Below are 19,593 nucleotides of genomic sequence, written 5' to 3'. Positions count from 1 at the left end.
GTTCAGAACAGATGGAGTTTGAACAGATGAGTTGAAACTTTTCCTATGTTTGCATTTATTTTAGTGGTCAGTCATCTCACCGGGTCACCTCGATATAGCTGACCCTAACTATTCCCCCCCGCATACCTTAAAGCAAAACAAATCCCGCAGCTTATGTTGGGAGGATTATACATGAATACATTCCAAGGAGCAGCAGTTCATAGTTCACGTGTCATTTTACTGCTACCCTCGGAGGGGTGGATGAGCACCAGGAGCTGGTTGGGCAGGAGACATCCCCAGAGGGCAGCGCAACCTGTGCAAAGCCAGCCTGGCACACCGGAGCACGCAGAGACTGGGATTAGCGGCGCTGGACTCCGGCCAAACCCTGTCTTACGTAGGCCCCAACAAGGGTAACTTTTACTCAGACGAACGTTTGTAAGCCATAAACCTATTTACTCTAAGGAGCTAAAGGAATTGAACAAAGAATTCCACGCCGTTTGCTTCCTCAGACCTTGGCACGGGCTGGCCCAACGCGTCCAGCCCTGCAGAGGGGCCTGGGCTGCACTTCAGGCCGTGTTTACATTGAGCTTTCACTTTTTCGGGGGGCATCTCTCAACAGCTACAGCATATTACATTACCTCAAGCCAAGATAGTAACACAGATTGCAAACAGCAGTTTCTGCATTGCCAGACACTTAACTAGATGGTAGATTTATACCATTGTTCGTGTTTGGTTCTTTAAAAAAAGAAATCAGGAATATACCTCTAAGTGTGTATTAAATATAGCACGACCCAAAATAATAAAATAGTACTGTGGTCTGCTTTTAATGAGCATCATAAATTCTTTTTGAAGGCTCAATCGACATAAATGGAATTAAAAAAAAAAAAAAAAAGCAAGCAAATGCCTCCTCTCTATCATGCAGGAATTCATAACATTTGAGATTAAATCCATGTGGGAAAACACTGCAAGAACAACTGCAGTTCGTGCAATTGAAATCTCCACGAATAGTTCTTCCTCACTATATTCCCGATTTAGTGGTTTTGTCTTCTAATTTTGTTTTCGTATAATTTGTTAGTATGTAGCAATGATGAGCTGTGGCTTTTTTAAGCCAAGGGAACTCAGATGACTACAACATGCCAACCAACACATGCACCTCAAATAGATTTTTTGCAGTCTGGGCTGTACCAGATTTGAAAATTGCAAGAAGCAGAAAACAGAAGCAATTTTTCCAATAATAGGAAGTCAAGATCCATTTCTAAAATCTGCTCTATTTTTAAGAATTCCCCACAAATTCCCATGAAAGAATGCTTAACCAAAAAAAAAGAACTAAAACTATACCACCACATGAATATGCACCAAGGAAAACATAAACAGGCAAACACTGGTGTAAGCACCCTGGTAAATCAATCCTAAAGACATTTCTATTTTAATTTTTTTCTTATTGATAAATATTCTGTGATCAGAAAGGTGAACTTTGCAGTAGCAAATGAAGTGACATGAAGATACTGCTATACTCTGACAGACAAACTTATGCCCTTCTCAACAGCAGACCTTCCCTAAGAACCTGTACAGGAAAACTAGAAAAATCAGGATCCATCTTTTTTGAGAAGCAAATCCATCCACAGTTGCAAGAGGCGAAAAGAAAAAAAGGAAAAAGCTTTTTGCCTTTCCCAGGAGGAAACCTTTGAAATGCAAAGTGAGGAGGAAGACTCAGCTTGTGGATAAACACCAGTCTTGGCTTCTGCACATCCCAAATCCTGCTACAACAAAGCATCAAAGCACTACAGAAAACATCACAGCAGTGGACGAAAAGATTACACAGCCGAAAGAATTCAAGCATAACACTAATAGACAGATATTTCTGGACTCTGGGGTTAAATTAGCTAGTACTAAAACAACCACACTGCTGTGTCCTAATCAGCAAGAACAAACCTTTTAGAATCAGCATCTGTGGACCAAAAAAGGCTGGATGTTGTTTTTGAAAATTGTTTCTTCTCAGAAAGCCTGATTTTTTTTTCCCTAAATTGGCTGAAACATTCTGTTAATCCAGCAAATAGTTTTGGAGGAAACAAAGTAAGAATTCAAGACAGATGTTGTCTTGCATTTGGTTTAAGATTTGATGCAGCACTTTGGTTCTTGCATCTCCAAATTAAACTTGTGTAAAATGGAGTTCTCATGCCATGGGATTGGTTTCCTCATATTTAATTCAGTGTTTTAATGCAGGGATCATGAACGAGCCTCTCCTTCTTTCAGGCTTTGAACAGGTGACAAGGCCATGATGTTCAGACTTAGATTTCTCATTTGTTTTAAGGCTGCTCCACATAAAATTTGTATCTTGTGCTGACATTCACATCCCAGCTCAGAGACTGACTGGGCACCTCCATCTGACCGCTGCGGGCCCTGAATACCTTGTCACACCCTGCCCTGCTGGCTGCATATCCACTGACTCCACACCTGGAAGGGCATCTCCAAGCAAGACAGGAATACAACAAGGACCCTCCCAGTACTTCTTTGGGCCAGTGATCTGGCCATTCTTCTCTTCTGCAGGAAAGCCACATCCTCTGTGCTAAACCAGAGAAACAGCCCTGTATTCTGAAAGAAGTGCTCTAGCATTCAGTGCTTCTCCAGGGACTCTCACCCTTGATTCCAAAACTTCCTTCAGGAAGTGGGGAAAAAGATTCAAAATACAGTACTTTAAATCCACTAAATATTAAAATAAATGGAAGTTCCTTGCTGTTTCAGAATACCAGAGTGACATTTTAAGTGCTTGGAGAACGTCAGAAATCAGTCAGTCGTGTTCCATAATGGTTTTGCAAAGTCATTTGGCACAGCAAGTCACAAAAGCAGGAGCTGTGTAAGCTCCTCAGAACATTTAATACTTGTCTAGCATATATCCAAAGAGAACTCTGAGCCAGAGATGGGCTGTATCTGCAAGAGAGCTCAGCTTCCCCCTCTCTAGAGGCAGGGACAAAGCCAAGGTGTCTTACTACAGCCCTCAATCCACAGGAGCCCAACCTGCAAGTGCTGCCCTGAGAGTGCAGGCTTCCTGAAGGCTCTGGCATTTCCATGACAGCACATTGCCTGTGGCTCACAGCACATCGAACTCCCTCTTCTAGCAACAAAGGCAGCCTGCAGGAGCACTCAGTCTCCCTTCTGACCCTTACTCTTCTCAGTTTAGATTTCATCTCCGGTAAGTTTACTCAGGTAGCTCCTTCCTCTGTGTTGTCTAGGTAACAGGCAGGGAAAAAGTTAGGGATAAAGAAGAGAATGGAACAGACTCGTGTGAATGTCATAGTCCTAGTCCCAATAGCAAAATGTTCCTAAAGAGTTAAATGTCCCCAGGCAAGGGAGACAAGTAAGAGGAAAAGCTGTATTGCTAATCTTCTATCAGAACACCCACACAGTAGGTGGGGGACTATAACCAACAGGTTTACTTCCACTGGGGGTAAGTAAAAGACCTATTTTTATTTTAAATTAGCTATTATTTTTATTGTAAGACCCTTGTTTCTGCTGCTTATGCATTTCACAAATACTGACTTTCAGACACATCCAAGTTCTCTTGTCTAAAGCTGATTCTTTAAAGGAATGCAGCTGTTTCCTAGAATGGGGCAGATAGACATCTTGCACACAAGCCATGGAAATCTTTTCTTCTCTGACGTTTCAGTATTGCATGGACAAATTATGTAGAGCAGCAGGGCAGAAGAGCTATAACTGGACCAAGATATCCAGGAGATTACAAATGAGCCCTGGGCAGCAGGAATAAGATCAAGAACTAAGCGGGGGCAGGGCAGCAGGGAAGGAATGTGTTTGGAAATCAAGTCAAGTTGGAAAAGGAGCCTGTGCCCAAGAGAACAAGCTCCCTTTCTGAGCTGGAACCAAATCCAGAAGTCCAGATTCCCAGTATCCCACTACTGCCAGCAGTAACCACAAAGTCCATGGATCAGCTCTGCTCCTCTCACACTCCTAATTAACCAGGAAGGGGATGACAACCAACTGCTGCCCCTTACCTCACAGACCAAGTCACAGGCAGCAGCACAGACGACTATTGCATCACCCCTGCGTGCATCATTCTCATTTTTGCATTCCATGACAGCTCTCTAAAAAGATCTTGCAAACTTTGACAGCCCCACTCACACCTAACAACACTGTGAAGATCATTGCTCAGGCTGCAACAAAAGTGAGTAGCTCAAAATCAGGAAAAACCTGCAATAAAAACCAACTGTGTGATGGAAAACCTTTTGGCTTCTGCCCACACAGCCTTTGGTTCCTCATGCACCAGCTCCCAACAGCTCGTTCAATGTGCAGCAGAAGCAGTGGTCAAGCAGCTGGACCCAAATTTTGTTTTCTTCACAGCTTAGTGCCTGACTGAACTTCTCCACACACCAGACACACTGTAGGAAATAAGTCCTCCCTTTTCCAATAGCTACATGGAGGAACTTCAAGTCTCTAAACCACATATTGACCAGAGGCTGCAAGCAACACGCTGGTCCCTGGGACTCATGTGGCACCTGTCAGCTCCTCGGCAGCCAGGCTCCAGCACCCAGCCCTCACCAAGCCTTCCCCACGGAGATGGGCCATGGAGAGGCCGCTCGGATTTCACACACCAGCCTATAGTTAGTAACAGAACCATCAAGGTTAAGCCTTGGGTGTCCTTCAGCTCTTTGTGAAATTTTTGACATGTGAGCGGGAAGCACAGGGCAGCTGCCGTGTTCTGTGCTGGCAGAATCGAACACTTCACACACACAAACGGTGAAAATGCAGCTCCTGCAGCTGTACTGAGTGATGTGCAGCAGGGACTGCTGCCTCTGGGGGTTCAGGAAAGAGCTTACCGTGACTGACCATGCCTCATTTTCCAACAAAACCAAGAACCACAGTAAAAGCAAGAATGCATTTAAATCCAAGGAATCATCAAGAACATTTTATTCTCTCTCAGGTTTCACCTGCATATGGTTCAGCCACCAAAAATCTGAACCACTCCTTAAAAAAAAAATTTAAAAGTTCAAAATCATATTATTACAGCTGTCCCATAAAATACTGTAATGGCACAAAGTCATTTTATAGGGACAGCTGTGATAATATACTTGCATTAAATCTTGAGCCAAAAGTTGTGCTACAGTATTTGCTTGATTCTCACTTATATTTTCTCTTTTAGTGTTCTCCCATTTGCTGTACAAGTAAATTGATGATAAAGCAATATCAAACCAAAACTGACTGTCTATTTTGGCACAGCACGAAAAACTGCAGCACTCTCCTCACTGTGCCCCACGCCAAGTGCTAGACATTTTTCTTCTGTAAATAATGATCTTGCCCAGGTTATGGGCTAGAAGAATGTAAAGGGAAAGGTCTGAAATATTCAGACAGAATTCTGAAGCTTTAACTTTCAACATAGTTCTCAAAGCAACACGATGATATCAGTTCACAAATAGCTTAAGCAGAAGTCCAGCACAGTGGTAGTTGTCTCAGGCTACGTAACGGGCCTTTCAAAAGAGTATGAAGTAACAGAACTGAAATGTATTTGGCAAGATGCCACCACCCAGATGAGATCCCAGCCTCAAGGATATGTACAGTACACAGCAATTCATCAGCTCATACTATGTGGCACTGACATTTCTTGTGTCAAACCAAAAATAGCTTTAGCAAGAGTAAATTGAGCCCCACATGTGGAGCCCAGTAAGGCCTGAGCACGTTACACAAACTGCAGTATTTCCCAAAAAAAAATAAAAAAAACAACCAAAAAAAAAACAAGTTAAGGAACAACAAATGAAAACCTTCACATTCATCAGCAGTGGAGGGAAAGCCTTCTGGGAAGGAAGGAGACTCAGGATAGTTGTTCAGAAAATAAAAACCACAAAACTGCTTTCCAAGTAGCGCACAAGGAAGTACCCAGCCAGGCAGGATGCAGCACGTCACCACAGCTCCTCAAGCCTTCAAATTCCACGAAGACCTGGAGTATCTTGTCCTACAGAAGGGTACGTGCTAGCCCACTGCATACAGCCCAAACCACCCAAGCTGGAGGAAGAACACAGAAACCCTATCAGAGGCCAGATTCCAAGTGGCAGCTTAGATGGGTTAGAGAAGAAAAAAAGGAAATTTAAATAAAAAAGTTAAGCACAGGAATAGAAGCATAAAACTTATTTCAAGAATTTAGTTATTCAAGCAGAAGAGCCCTGATAATCAGAGTAAACAGTGACACAAACCTCCACCTTTCCTGGGTAACTGAAACCCTTTAGAGCTCCACTATTTGCACGCTGGACTATGCAAACGAAATTAAGACATCACAAATATGCCTATGGTGGCCGAACTCACATGTCCATGAAGGACATCTCCTAGTCCACTTCATAGAACATGGCTTCTGTGTCCAGAAGAACCATAGTGACCACCTCCTTTGGTCTCCAGATGCCAGACTGCCCTTGGATTTTAAGTTCTGCTGAAGGGTTGCTTTGGCCTGCTTTGCTAAAAGCCCAAATTTCAGCTATAAATTCTCTGCTAGGGGCTGGAGTGGGCTCCAGGAAGTTCCTCGTGTACTTGGTTCAAGCTCTCTGCACTAGAAAGTGACACAAGATCACACCAAGAGCATCAGTGCCAATTGGCAAGGCAGCTTCAGCCCCACAGCCAGGACAGGCAGAGCTCACAGAAATACCCTGTCAAGCTCAGGCAGGGAAAAAGAAGGGGAAAAAAAGCATGAATAAGTAGCATTCAGAAGAAGAGCACTTTCTTAATCTGTATTTACATAGCGACTAATACAACAAAGACCATGAAGAGTTCAGCTTTTAAACAATATCACAATGCAAATATTTTCCTGCTGGCGCCTCTGCCATCCCTGAGGAGCCAGAGCTGCCAGCCAGGCCTCACACCTGTCTGGTCATGGAAAGGTAAGGAAGAGAGGACTCCAGAAGACTGGGGCTCCCGCAGCCCCTGCACACAGGAAGGGTAAATTGTTTAGGGCACCAAGAAGGCATGTGTCTTACTCCTAAGGAGGAGGCAGAAGCAGAAAAGCAGAACAATGCACTTCAAACCATGACAAAAATAACATCTGCTCCCCACATCTGATTCACAGGCAGGATTATTTAATGATAAAGACCGACACACTCACGTTTCTTAAGTACCTCGAGGGACTTCCCCAGTACAAAGGCACTCTGTACTTTTGCGTTTTGAAAAAGCTTTAGAAAAACATGTTGACTCCAGAATTATCTTTTACTCTTCATCTGTCTGCTCTGTGACAAACCCAAACAGAACAAAAAAGCCTTTTGAGACATCTCATGACTACTCCAAACACGAGTGTTTGCTACCCCTACAGCCTGCCCAGGTCAATCAGTCGCCTCTTGCAAGAAACCAGAATCTGTCTCCTTTTGAGGTACCAGTCACCAGCATCCCCACCAAACTCAGCATTTAAGGCACCTACTTGGAAAAGTTTATTTAGTGGGAACCAAGAAGGGAACTCTGCCACTCTGAACAGCTCCATTAGCCTGGGTACAACTCCCCTGAAAACTCTCAGGAAAAGGCAAAGTACACCCCATTCCTGGCTTCCCAGTCCTGCCATCTTCCTACAACTCAGTCTGGAAATTGCGTGGGCTCATGGATCAGGGCACTTGCAGTCTGACCTGGCTCACTGCTCAGTCCTGTGATCACCCACTTTGACACGAAGAAGGTGGGGTAAAAGGGTGGGGAAGAGGTCGATACTATCACCCCTTTTGGCAGCACTCAGAGCAGATCCAGTATTTCACAAACCACATCCCGAGTTGAGCAGTCATCACTGTTACCCAACTCACATGAGACAAAATCCTATTTCTCAAACCAGAAACACAGAAATCTAATGTGATATTTGTCAAGCAAGCACGTGTTTCAGATTTGAAACCTCTTTATATGCTGAAACCATTCTACTCAAAGATCACTTTATATGGTCTTCTATCAGAGGCTGCTGAAATCCCACCAAAGTGCATTCCAGAAATCCATCAGAACACCTCAGCTCTGGTTTAAGGGGTTTCTTTTGACAGCCATCCAACACACATAAGCACACCTTTAAGAGTGCACTGGGACTACCCATACAAGCTTTATGCTCACTTCCAAGGGTTTGAAAAAAATCCAAACAATGACATTAGATCCATTCCCTGGAACGACACTGCAAAGGACATTTCTGTAGAACATCTGTGCCAGTAAAGCCCTGAGCACAGGAACTATGCACAGGGGGTTTTCAAGGAGTTGGACATAAACTACATTGGAACTGACTGATGCTGGGCAGATCTGTGAGGACCTTCTCACAAATGCCACTGCTCTGCTAGCTGGAATTACAAACTCCCCAGAGGTGCCAGAGGAGAGCAGTGAGGCCAGGAGCTGAGCCAGCAAGCAAAACCACACAAAGCCAATATAATTTGTAACAGCCCTTCTTCGAGGCAGCCAGTGCCTAACACCAAGAGCTGAAACCCAGTAAGCCTCACTGCATTCGCAGGCAGATTGCTGAAATTAAAAATGAAAGACAATGAGAAAAAAGAAACAAATGAATTTGCTGAGAAAAAGCTGGTGTGCTCTTTGTGAAGGGGAGAGCCTCCTGCCCAGGGCAGCAGACTGGAGGCTTCATAGAGACTCAGGCTGGGGGTCTCAGAATCACAGAATCAATCAGGTTGTAAAACACCTCTGAGGTCACTGAGTGCAACCTATGACCGAACAGCACCTTGTCAACTACTCTTTCCTTAAACACCTCCAGGGATGGTGACTCCACCACCTCCCTGGGCAGCCCCTTCCAATCTTTAATCACCCTTTCTGTGAAGAAATTCTTCCTAATGTCCAACCTAAACCTCCCCTGATGCAGTTTATGGCTATGTCTTCTCATCATTTGTTACCTGGGAGAAGAGCCTGACAACCACTTCGCTCCATTCTCCAGTCAGGCAGTTGCAGAAGGTCCCCCTCGAGCCTCCTTTTCTCCAGGCTGAGCGCCCACAGCCCCTTCAGCCAGTCTTTGTGCTCCAGACCCGTTCCCCAGCTCCGTTATCCTTCTCTGGACACGCTCCAGCCCCTCCCTGTCCTTCCTGAATCGAGGGGCCCCTCTCCCGGCGCACAGAGCTGGGGTGTCCCCCGCTCCGGCCGATACTCACATCCGTCCCACGCCCTCGTACATGCGGGTCTCGTCCACCAGCATCATCACCTCCGTGTCGGTGAGGTGCGCGTGCTTCTTGGTCTTGGTGAGCTGCTCGATCTGCAGGTCGGCCAGTTTCACCTTCTGCTGCGTGTCCATCACCTTGGCCTGCAGCTCCGTGAAGGCCTGGCCGGGGAAGAACGCCGGGGTGAGGGGCGGCGGGGGCACAACCGGCCCAGGGCTGCGGGCACGAGGGGACCGGCCGGCAACGCCGGGACACGGAAGGCGACACAGGTGGGGATACACGGAGGGGGCAGGACATACAGTGGAAGGGTGGGACACAAGGAGAGAGCACACATGGAAGAGAAACACACGGGCGGGGGTCTCGTACCTTCTTGAGCTCCAGGTCCACGGGCGCCGCCATCTTGTCGGCGCAGGGCGCATGCGCGGGGGGCGGGGCGGAGCAGGGAGGGCCCCACCCGCGGGCGGGACGCGCGGGGGCCGCGGGTCGGCCCCGGTACCGACCGGAGTGGGGGCTCCGGTGGGACCGACCCCGGCACCGACCGGAGTGGGGGCTCCGGTGGGACCGGCACCGACCGGAGTGGGGAACGGCCCCGGCACCGACCGGCCCTGAGGGCTCCCGTGGGACCGGCACCGACCGGCCCTGGGGGCTCCTCACGCCAGGCCGCGCCCTGCGGTGCCCTCGCAGGGCCGGCTACAGCCGGTGGGGTTGTGGGGCCGTGACCACCCCCGTCGGGCCGGCCCCGCCTGGGTGTCCCCGGGCTGACGGCGCCGCGCGGGGTTGGGAGAAGGCCCGGAGACCCCGGAGAGGGAGAACCATCCGTGCCTTAGCTGGGAATTACAGAATGTTATGGATCTGGAAAGAACCTTAAAGATCATCTCATCCCACCTGCCCCTTGCCATGGGCAGGGACACCTTCCACTATCCCTGGTTGCTCCAAGCCCCATCCACCCTGGCCTTGGACATTCCCAGGGATGGGGCAGCTACAACTTCTCCAACCTGTTCTCGTCCCTCACCACCTTCACAATAAAGAATTTCTTCCATATATCTAAACCAAATTTTCCTTCTTTCAATCTGTGCCTATTACTCCTCGTCCTGTCACTACAGTTCCTGATGAAGAGTCCTTCTCTGGCTTCCTTGGAGGCCCCTTCAGACACTGAAAGGTTTCAATGAGTTCTCCACTCAACCTTTTCTTCTCCATCAGAACAGCCCCAGCTCTCCATCTGTCTTCATAGAGAAGATTCTCCACTCCTCTTACTAACTTTGTGGCTTCCTCTGAACTTGCTCCAACAGTTCCATGTCTTTCTTACGTTGGAGACACCAGAACTGAACATGTTAGAGGGGAAGAATCACCTTCGACCTGCTGGCCAGACCATAACTCTGTCACCCCCTCTCCCCTTGGCCGCAGCTGTGTCCATCAGCCCCATCACAGGAAGCACTGGAAAGCTCAGGTATTGCTGTGTTCCCCCTTCCCATAGCCCAGGCTTTGCCACCACAAAGCTCACCAGCTGCACAACCATGATGACCCCCCACACTTGCCTCCTATGCAAGCTTTATGCTCACTGACAGAGGAGTTTATTTCATACTTTATCAGAGCTCAAGTTTGGGCAAATTAGGCCAAAAAGGCTCTGCAGATTCCTTACTACCTGGCTTTTGTGCACAGTGTAGAAGATGGTGTGGAAAGCAGCTTTTCAGCTCTCCCCTTTGCTAACTGGAGTTTACAGATGCTGAGGGCAGGGGAGAGCAGGTTTCTCTCTGCCTCAAGGCTCTCTACCAGAGCCAGCAACTCCCCCGAACTCACTTCCCCCAGGGGAGAGGAAGGAACTGATTAAGAGGTTAATTCTACTGCAAAAAAGGAATCATTCCTGACCCACTGTATGAAGTGATACTTGCTGGAATTACCTCAGCTCCAGGAACCTGCAATCACCCCAAGAACAGCTGGGATTCCTTTCAAGAGAGGTGGGAGTCCACCTCTGGAAATTTTTTTTTGCCAAATCATAGAACCATCGTAAGATTATTTGGGTGGAAGGGACCTTTAAGACAATCCAGTCCACCTTCCAGGAGACCAGGTTGCTCAAAGTCAGATTCAGTCTGCCCTTGAACACCTCCAGGCATGGGGCAGCCACAGCTTCTCTGGGCCATATGTTCAGTGTCTAAATTGCAAATGCTGGCTTAAAACCAGGGACCATTCCCATTTGAATGGATCAGTGGCCAGAGTGGCTTTATTCATACCAGAAGCAGCTTTGCTTGGTGAGCAGACCCACAAACATGACAGACACCCCTCCCAAGCATCGGCTGGCAAAGATGAAGAAAATCTCCAAAACAATCCCCATGGGGCCAAGCCGGGATGGATCCTGCCCCCAACCCCTTACACCACACTGCTCCCCAAGGATGGCACAAGCTGATTCAGCAGCCCTGACCACACACTCAGTGTCTCTGCTGCTGACGGCAGTACCCCACCAGCATGGAATTGGTGCTGAACGCAGCCTTCAGAGTTCCGACTCCTTTCCACCTCCATGATTAAATTAACAACCCAAGTGTTTGTTACAAAGTGTTATTTATTAGAATATTGCATTGCACTTAAAAAATAAGGGAGGTCTGACCCTGTCATCTTGACCTACATGAAGGATGCAGGGTCAGACCTACAATAAATATAAATACTATGTACAGTTTATCTAAAATAAATATATAATTTAAAATGAAAAATATCTTGTTAAATAGCTGTTACCCTCCCCCCCTCCTGCGGCGAAGGAAGCCCCGAGCCCGGTCTCCTCCCTTTCACAGCTTGTTCCTCGGCACACACTGCAGTGGACGGAGAGCCGCCGGAGAGGCCCTGTGCCCCCGGTCAGCACCGCTCCCGAGCCCGCTCCGTGCCGGAGATGCCCACGGAGCTCCCGCGCTGCCGCCGCTGCCCGACCGGCCCCTCCGCGGGTGCCGTCCTGGTGCTCCGGCGAGCCCCCCAGCGTGCCGCAGCCCCGTGCCGCTGGCGCCGCGGTCTCGCCTCTTCCAGGAGGTAGAAGTGCATTAGTGCCGACCCCTGCAAGAGAGAGGCGGGAGAGTCACACCACGATGCTGGGCTGCTCTTCTGCCACAGAGCAATCCCTGCACGGTGGGACAGAGGTGCCGTCTCACCCAGCCCGGCGGGAGAACCTCGTGCCCACCCAAGCCCCAGCGGCCACTCACCGCCTCTCGGGGCTGGACCCGGGAGGATGGGAGCCAAAATACCCCACCATGCTTCCCTTCCAGGGACCACAGCACTTTTTCCCCCGGACACATCCACCCCCGTAGTGCCCAGGGTAAAGGGGACAGTGAAGAAAGCGTTGTGCCAAGTTTCCTTCCCAAAAATTCAGCTCCTATGAACAGCTAAAATTCCCACCCCCAACACTATGACGAACATGACAGAAATTCTCCAAAGGCATTACTTCATCTTCACAAAGAACAATGACTTTTCTTTTTTTTTTTTTTTTTTTTGAAGAGAAGTAACTGTAATATGCTGGACCACATCTAACGTCAGGATTTAGATCAGACCAGAGGAAGTCTGATATCTTTTCAGCACCCGGCCCCGCAGCCACCCCTAGGACAGAGCACACACCCCTACCCAGCCAGAGGAATATGGCATGGGCTGGCAGCAAGATTCCCCTGTGCCAAGCTGATAGGCACTGCTCTGGTGCAAGTAATAAGCAGAGTGGGAATGAAAAGGAAAGGGGCTTTTTACACATATATATAAATAGAGGCAATATCTAAGGAGGGGAAGTGACTCAGAGGGTCAGAGAAGGACCAAAACAAGTGGGAAAAAAACCTAAACAAAACAGACGCAGCTTCCCTACTATCAAACATGCCCAAAGCATGGAACACCAGCACAGAGCAGGGACTTGGGGTTAGAAAGAAGGAGGTAGGAGTGATAGCGGTGTCAGAGGGACAGGGATTTCAGCAGGAAGGGGAGAAAAGAGGGCTGGAGCTCCACAGTGCAGCCCAGGCTCTCTGGCCAAATCCAGCCAGCTGCTTCTCCAGGCTCAAGCTGCCTTCAGCTCCTGCCTAGCTCTGGCACAGGATCCACACAGCAGTCCCAGCCAGCAAGAACAGCAGAGCCCTCGGATGTCCACCAGCCCCACTGCTGCCCTGTGCCCAGCCAGGGGCTCACCTCGCCAGCACCTGGCATCCTCAGTGATTCACAGTGATGCCCAGCTTGATTTTCTCTTCGTTTTCTACATCGTAGCCACCCCTCTTGTGACACCTGTGAGGCCAAGCAAAGGGATGCTCAGGGCATGGAGAAGTCCCTGCCACCCTCTCCTCTTGCACATGGTGTTCCCCGGGACACAGATCTGAGAGCTCAGTCCCATCCCACTCACCTGAGCATCAGCAGAGCTGCGATGATGACAAGACACAGGGAGGACAGGACAACAGCAACGACAGCCAGGGCTGTGGTGTGGTCGTACGCACTGGGTGGGTGCTCCACTGGCAGCAAGAGGCCGTGGCAGCGCTCTCCATGATACCCTGGCTGGCATCTGGGCAAGAAGAAAAGTCATAAAGGTCAGTGGTGAGCAAGGACAGGAGGTCTTCGTGTCCCCCACACCCCATGGGAAGGCAACGCCTGTGTGCTCAGCCTCAGCCAGCAGACTGCTTGCTCCCCTTGGTCCCCATGCCCTTGAGCTGGGAGGTCTGGTGTCACCATCATCTCTATTGTACTGGTAAATTAAGCTTCTCCTGCACCAAGTGAAGACTCCCAGAAAGGTTGAGCTCTCCCCCAGTAGAAGGCACTGGGGTCGGTGCTCTTCCCAGCCACCCCAGGCAGACACAGGTTGGCCAGACCACCTCTGGAAGTGGCAAGAGAGCAGTGAGGCAGCTGGCCCAGCATTTCCCATGGAGCAGGATGTCCCTGCACACCCTGCCAGCTGAGAGGTGTCCCATCCCTGGAGACTTGGGAGGTTGCTCATGTAACAGAAATAATGCTCCACACAGGCTGAGAGGCTTCCAGCCCTCCCTGAGCCACATCACACTGATGCAACCAGATATATATATCCCTCTATATCCAGCACCACTGACCCTCAGGCTGATCTCCAAGCCACACTCAGCCCAACCCTCCTCCTGGGCTCACAATGCCACATGCCAGCATCACCTCCCAGACACAGCAGCAAGGCTGGGCACATGGCAAAGGTGCAGGACCCACTCCAACAGCATCCTCATTCCACCCTGTGCCCCAGGAAGCAACACTCCAGGAGACCCTGTGACAGAGGCACAGCCAGCCACCAAGAGCAGCCACAACCGAGTGACATCAGTGACCATGAGGCTCCTTTATCAGCGGAGACTGGGGAAGCTGGCCACTGTTACTAAAAGGCAGCTCCCAAAACCCTGCTGCTTGCCTGTGTCCCAGGTTCTCTCCCAGCCCCAGGGATCTGCTCAGGGGACACCTGGCTGTCCCAGTCCTAAGCAAGGGTGTTGCAACCCACATTGTGCTGGGTCGCTAACCCAAACGGAGCCTGCAAAGATCTCCCCTCACTGGCAGTCCTGAGTCCCCCATGCAAGGGCCCAACTTCATGACAGCTTCCACAGGGAGAAATTAGGGGGTTAGAGGAGCTCTGTGGAGCTTGATCCCTGCGGACTGCAGATCCTGTGGGCACCATAAGCCAGGGAGCTATTATCTTCCCTAGGCTCAAGGCTGGGTGGCTTAGAGGATTGATAGTGAAGAACAAAGCCTCTTACATATCTGCCAGCTCAAGTCCTGCCCACGTCAGCGGGGATCAAATATGCACCCCGGGGTATTTCCCGCAGTAGCAGTGCTGCATCCAGGTGCCCCAGCAGCAGGCAAACACTTTCTCCTCCACTTGCCTCATCTAGTCCCTGCTTGCTCTGCATCCTGGGGGGTGGGCAAGGAGGGGTACACAGCCCTGTCTTTCATCAGGCCGAAAGGACAGCTCAGGCATGGCTTTGGTAGCCTGTCCCCAAAGGTGCTGCCTCCCCTCTGCTTTGCTGGTAGCATGGCAGAGATGCTCCTCCCACCTGCACTGATGCACCCTGACAGATGCAGGAGCCCCGAGATCTCAGAGTGGGGTATATACAGGATGAGCTTTGCCACATCAGACCTGCAGAAGCCCTCAGCTGCCAGACCCCAGCCCTACACACCATTCTGCAGCCCCCAGCACAGCAGCTCGGCCAGAGTTCACCGTGCTGGCAGGGAATGCTGGCTCCAAGGCCGTAACAGGTTTTGGGGGAAGGGTGGACATTTCTCAAGAAGTACAAGGAAGAGGCCAAGTCAGAGTTGTCCCTGCTCGGAGAGGGAACAAGCACTAAAAATATCTCTGCTTTTCCTCTGCCCAGCCTGGAGAATTGAAGGAACCGTGACTAAGGCTCCCCCCCGCACAGGCACACGCCAGCAACTCACATGCAAGAGGGAGCTCCCAGCTCTCGGATGTACTTGCACTCGCCGTGAATACAGAAATCCTTGTACTTCCGCAGGCACGGGTCTCTCTTCTTCCCCAGGCCTTTGCCTTTTCTTCTTTTATTGCCGTTCCCTTTCTTCTTGGGAGTAACGAGGCCTTGAGGCTTTGACAGGAAGGCAACTGGAAAACAATTTGGGAAGGAGAGAACAGCAGTCAGATCAGCTCCACATGCCAACCAAAGGGAAGACAGAGACACATCCCAGGGCTGCCACAACTGCTCAGCCGTGGCTCCCACAGCCCTTTGTGCTGGGAGCTGCCCCCGAGCCCGGGGTGGGGGGGCATTTTGTTCAGCTCCTCACAAATATCATGGCCTTTCCGATTCATAAGAACAATTCTCAAGGAAAGAAAGGAGTCGGGCAGGGGGAACAGAGCTTTATACATCTCAAATGCTGCTATTATATGCACCAGTTTCCACTGAATACAGAACATTGCTAATTGCCCCTTTATCTGGCCTTTATTTCCCTGACAAGCGCAGGCTTTTCTAAGACCCTATTCATGGCTCTGATGGACTCTCCTTCCCGTGGGCACAAGGATGCCTTGCTCACCCCAGGGCAGGATTAAAAGAGCAAGCCTGCCTTAAGTTTTGGTTTTGCAGAGCCAAGGAGATGGTGAGGGCATCGTTCCCGTGAATTACAACGGTATGTTTTAATTGTGGTGCAATAACCAGCGGCTTTTGGTGCCAGGCCAATCCCCTGCTGGGTTGGTGGAAGCTGGAGCACTAAGCTCCTCACTCAGACACAGCCCAACACCAGCAACGGTACTGGAATGGTTTTTAAGATGAGCAGATGCCAAAAAAAATCAGTCCCCAGCTTGATCTCACTAGGTGCTAAGGAGTTGGAGAGCACTCACTGCTCCAAGGGGGATTTTTTAGCCCCCCCGAGCTACGGCGCTCAGGAGCTCCAGTGAACTAAGCCCTGGGCTGCTCGGGGAGGAGAGTGCAGCAGAGTCCAACCTGGCAAGCTGTAACCTGCCCAGTTCCTTCCCAGCCATTTCCTGACATAACCAGCGCCTCTCATGCCGGCACACACCGGTTGCACACCTAGCAAAGTTATTTCGACATCCTCCACACTGCGCTGCACGCTCCTCACTGGAGAAAACCGATACTCCAGGAAACTCTGTGGCTTGAAGAAACCCCCAGATGAGGCTGACAGCAGAGGCTGTTCCGTCCCCTGCGTCCCTTGCCCTGCGGGTTATCTCCCAGCCATAGCCAGCCGACACACGCTGCTGCTTTTCCCGAGGGCTGAGTCCCCCCGGCGCGAGTGGCTCAGCCCGGTTTTGCCAGCTTTTTGTCACAGTCTGCTGGCACAGCCAGAAAGCAAAGAAAAACACGGGAAAATGGGAGGGCGAGCTGCGCGGGGCAGAGCACGCTCCTGGTGCCAGGTACTGCCCTCGGCACGCCGCGTGTTCGAGGCACAGGTACATACCACCCCCTCAGCCCGCGATGGTCCCCCGTCCAACCCCCATGAGAGTCCCCGGGACACTCTCTGGTGCCAGCCCGGGGCAAGGAGCCCGGTGTGGGTGCTCGGGAGCCCCAGAGAGCGGCAGTGCCCCCACCGCCCCCGTGGCGGGGCCGCCGGCTGACGAGCCCTGCCGCGGAATGAGGAGCAGCCGCGCGTGGGCGGCGGTGACTCACGGCGGTCCCCGCGCTCCGGCCACCGCCGGGAGGGCAGCGCGGCTGCCCGGACACGGCAACCCCGCCACGAGGGGCTCTGCCTCCTGCCGGCCAAGCAGCTGAGGCCCGGGACCCCCTGGAACCCGCCCTGCCGGGGACTTCAGAAACACGGACAGCCCCTGGCAGGAGCTCCACTGCTCCGTGCTGGTGCCCCACGGGCGAGTCCCACTCGGGTCTGCTGCCGCCGGGGCTCGGTACCTGGGGACTGCCTCCACCCACCACCGCAAGTCCCTCCGAGGCGGAGCCGGAGCTGCTGCTGGGGCACCCGCGGGACTGAGGCGAGCTCAGCCCGGCGCCTTCGCGACCTCTCCGGCTCCAACTGCCCCCAGCCCAGCCCGTCCCGCGACCCCGGCCCCGCCCTGGGACCCCTTATCCCGTCCATACCTCTCGGCAGCTCGCTGAAGTCGTTCCCCGAGGCCGCTCCGCCGCCCTCCTTCTCCGGGCTGCCGCCGAGCAGCGGGGCTGTGGCCGGGACCGGCACCCCGCCGCCGCCGCCCTTGTGCAGCACCTCGTTGTGCAGTTCGTCCCGGCGCAGCCCGCCCGCCGCCGCCGCCGAGCACACTGCGGAGAGAGCGGTCAGGAGCGGGGGCTGACACTGCCCTACCCAGGACCCCCCCACGCGGGACAGGGGTCAACCTTCCCGTCCACCCATACCCAGGAGCAGGACCGCGTTGCCCGCGCCCGGGACCGACCATGCCCGCGTTGCCCAAGACCATTCCCCCCACATGTTCGGGACCCTCCAGTCGAGCACGGCGCTGGGATGCGTTACCCGCAGCCCGGACCCTCCCCACGCCAGCCCGTACCTGCCGCCAGCAGCGCTTGGATCAGCACCGCCCGCCCGTCCATGACCCGCGGGCACACACGTCCAGCCACTGCCGTGCTCCGCTCGGTCCCGCGGCAGTGCCCGTTCTCCGGCAGGGCGGCCCCGCCGCGGGTAGAAAGCTGCGGGCGGCGGGGCGGGGCGGGGAGGGGCTGAGCGACCGCCCCGCCCCCGGGAGGGTTTCCCCGCCGCCCCGGGGCCGTCCCGCCGGCCGAGACCGGGACCAGGGTCGGGGACCGTGACCTGGGCCCGGTGGGTTCTCCGCGCTCAGAGGGTGGGCCAGGGACTCAACAGCCACCGCCGCCCCGGTGCCGCTGCGGGATGCGCTGGGCGGTGAGAGCCTGAGAAGAAAAGGGTCTCTGCAGGGTGCAGAGGGCAGTAGACGGCCTGGGGAAAGTGTGGCCCCAGCCAGGGTGAGAAGAGGGGGATCCCGATGGTCCCCGTGGCCCCAGGCACCGGCTGGCAGGTGCCCGAGGTGGCCCGAGGGTGCTGCGGGAGTAGGTGCACCTCGCAAGAGGAGCATCAGGTGAGAGGCAGGACCTCAGGAGTGAGGGCTGCACCTCTTCCTGGCCCTGGGGATGGGATGACCCTCAGAAAGGGGACAGACTGCCACCCATGTGCCACTGCATCAGCGGTGGGACAGGGAGGTGGTGGCAGTCTGAGATAGCAGCAGAGACCCTTTCTGTCCCCAAGTCCCCCTTTGGGCCCCTATTGAGGTCCCTATGTGATTGGGTGACAGCCTCGTCTCACAATAACCGCCCCAGCCAGCCACTGTCCTTGTCCCTGTCTCAGCCTGCTGTGTTTGGGTACTGCCAGAGCTTCCCCATCCCCTTCACCATGCTGGCAACCGTGTGCTGTGTTTGGCCCCATCCTCAGCACAGGTGACAGCGCAAGAAATGTCACTGACGTCAGCGGTGGGCGAGTGCAGGGTCCTGCCCCAGCTCCCCTTTGGGCCAGCAGAGGCTCCTGGCTGGTTCCTCGAGGTCCCGAGCTCCCAGCCCCTGGCCGGTTTGGGCTCAGCTAGTCATGAGCAAATATTCCTGCCATTGTTGTTGCTGTCTCCAAGGAATATCACTGGATCTGGCACCCCCCCCCCCCATCCTGCTCACGCCCTCCTTCTTGCTCAGACTTGACTTTTGCAATTGTTTACTGGTTGTTTTTCCTTCCGCCTCCTCTGGCCATCAGGAGCCCAAAACCTTTGGCAGCGGAGCAAGGTGGTGGCACAGGCAAGGAGCGTGTCCCTGGGCAGTCCTGCACACTGGCTCCTGGGGAGGTCCCCGTGTTGAGATGGAATTTTTTGCCCCTGCCAGTCCCCCACCACGTCCCCAAGGCCGGGCTGGGTGTGCACAGGCAATGTGTGCGGGCAGCATTGCCAGCTGACCTGGCAGCTCGGGAGAGGGAGGTACCAGCTCACGTCAGCCAGGGAGGCTGTTGGCACAGAGGGTTGGCAGCGGGCAAGGGTGGGGGGGGGAGATACGTGCAGGCTGCTGATCCTGCCTGCCTCTGCTTCCTGCCTCTGCCTCCGGCTGCCTCTTCCCCTCTGCCTCCCACAGCCTCCCATGACCCCTGCCCATCTCCTGCAGCCCCTCACAGC

At 52.6% G+C, this 19,593-nt stretch overlaps 2 protein-coding genes across 2 annotated transcripts in view; both read right to left on the bottom strand.

Annotated features, from left to right (window-relative positions):
* PFDN1 (prefoldin subunit 1) overlaps positions 1-9,545 on the bottom strand; it is a 31,641-nt gene extending 22,096 nt beyond the window's left edge. The window contains exons 1-2 of the mRNA XM_042025340.1: positions 9,441-9,545; positions 9,069-9,235 (exon numbers count right to left, since the gene is read on the bottom strand). Coding sequence (XP_041881274.1) covers positions 9,069-9,235; positions 9,441-9,473 — 200 coding nt within the window. The 5' untranslated portion in view covers positions 9,474-9,545. The remainder of the gene's footprint in view (positions 1-9,068; positions 9,236-9,440) is intronic.
* Positions 9,546-11,610: 2,065 nt separating this feature from the next.
* On the bottom strand, positions 11,611-18,096 carry HBEGF (heparin binding EGF like growth factor). Its single transcript, XM_042025339.1, has 6 exons — positions 17,983-18,096; positions 17,564-17,740; positions 15,450-15,627; positions 13,420-13,575; positions 13,212-13,304; positions 11,611-12,107 (listed from the first exon to the last, which is right to left on the bottom strand). The coding sequence occupies exons 1-5, from the start codon at positions 18,023-18,025 to the stop codon at positions 13,232-13,234; spliced, it is 627 nt and encodes a 208-aa protein (XP_041881273.1). The 5' UTR covers positions 18,026-18,096; the 3' UTR covers positions 11,611-12,107; positions 13,212-13,231.
* Positions 18,097-19,593: the final 1,497 nt, after the last annotated feature.

This window comes from Corvus kubaryi, unplaced genomic scaffold, assembly GCF_017639235.1.
Source record: "Corvus kubaryi isolate FWS band 111438036 unplaced genomic scaffold, C.kubaryi_AGA036_p1.0 37270, whole genome shotgun sequence".
In the NCBI taxonomy this organism is placed as follows: domain Eukaryota; kingdom Metazoa; phylum Chordata; class Aves; order Passeriformes; family Corvidae; genus Corvus; species Corvus kubaryi.
This window is presented reverse-complemented; position numbering and strand designations above follow the sequence as displayed.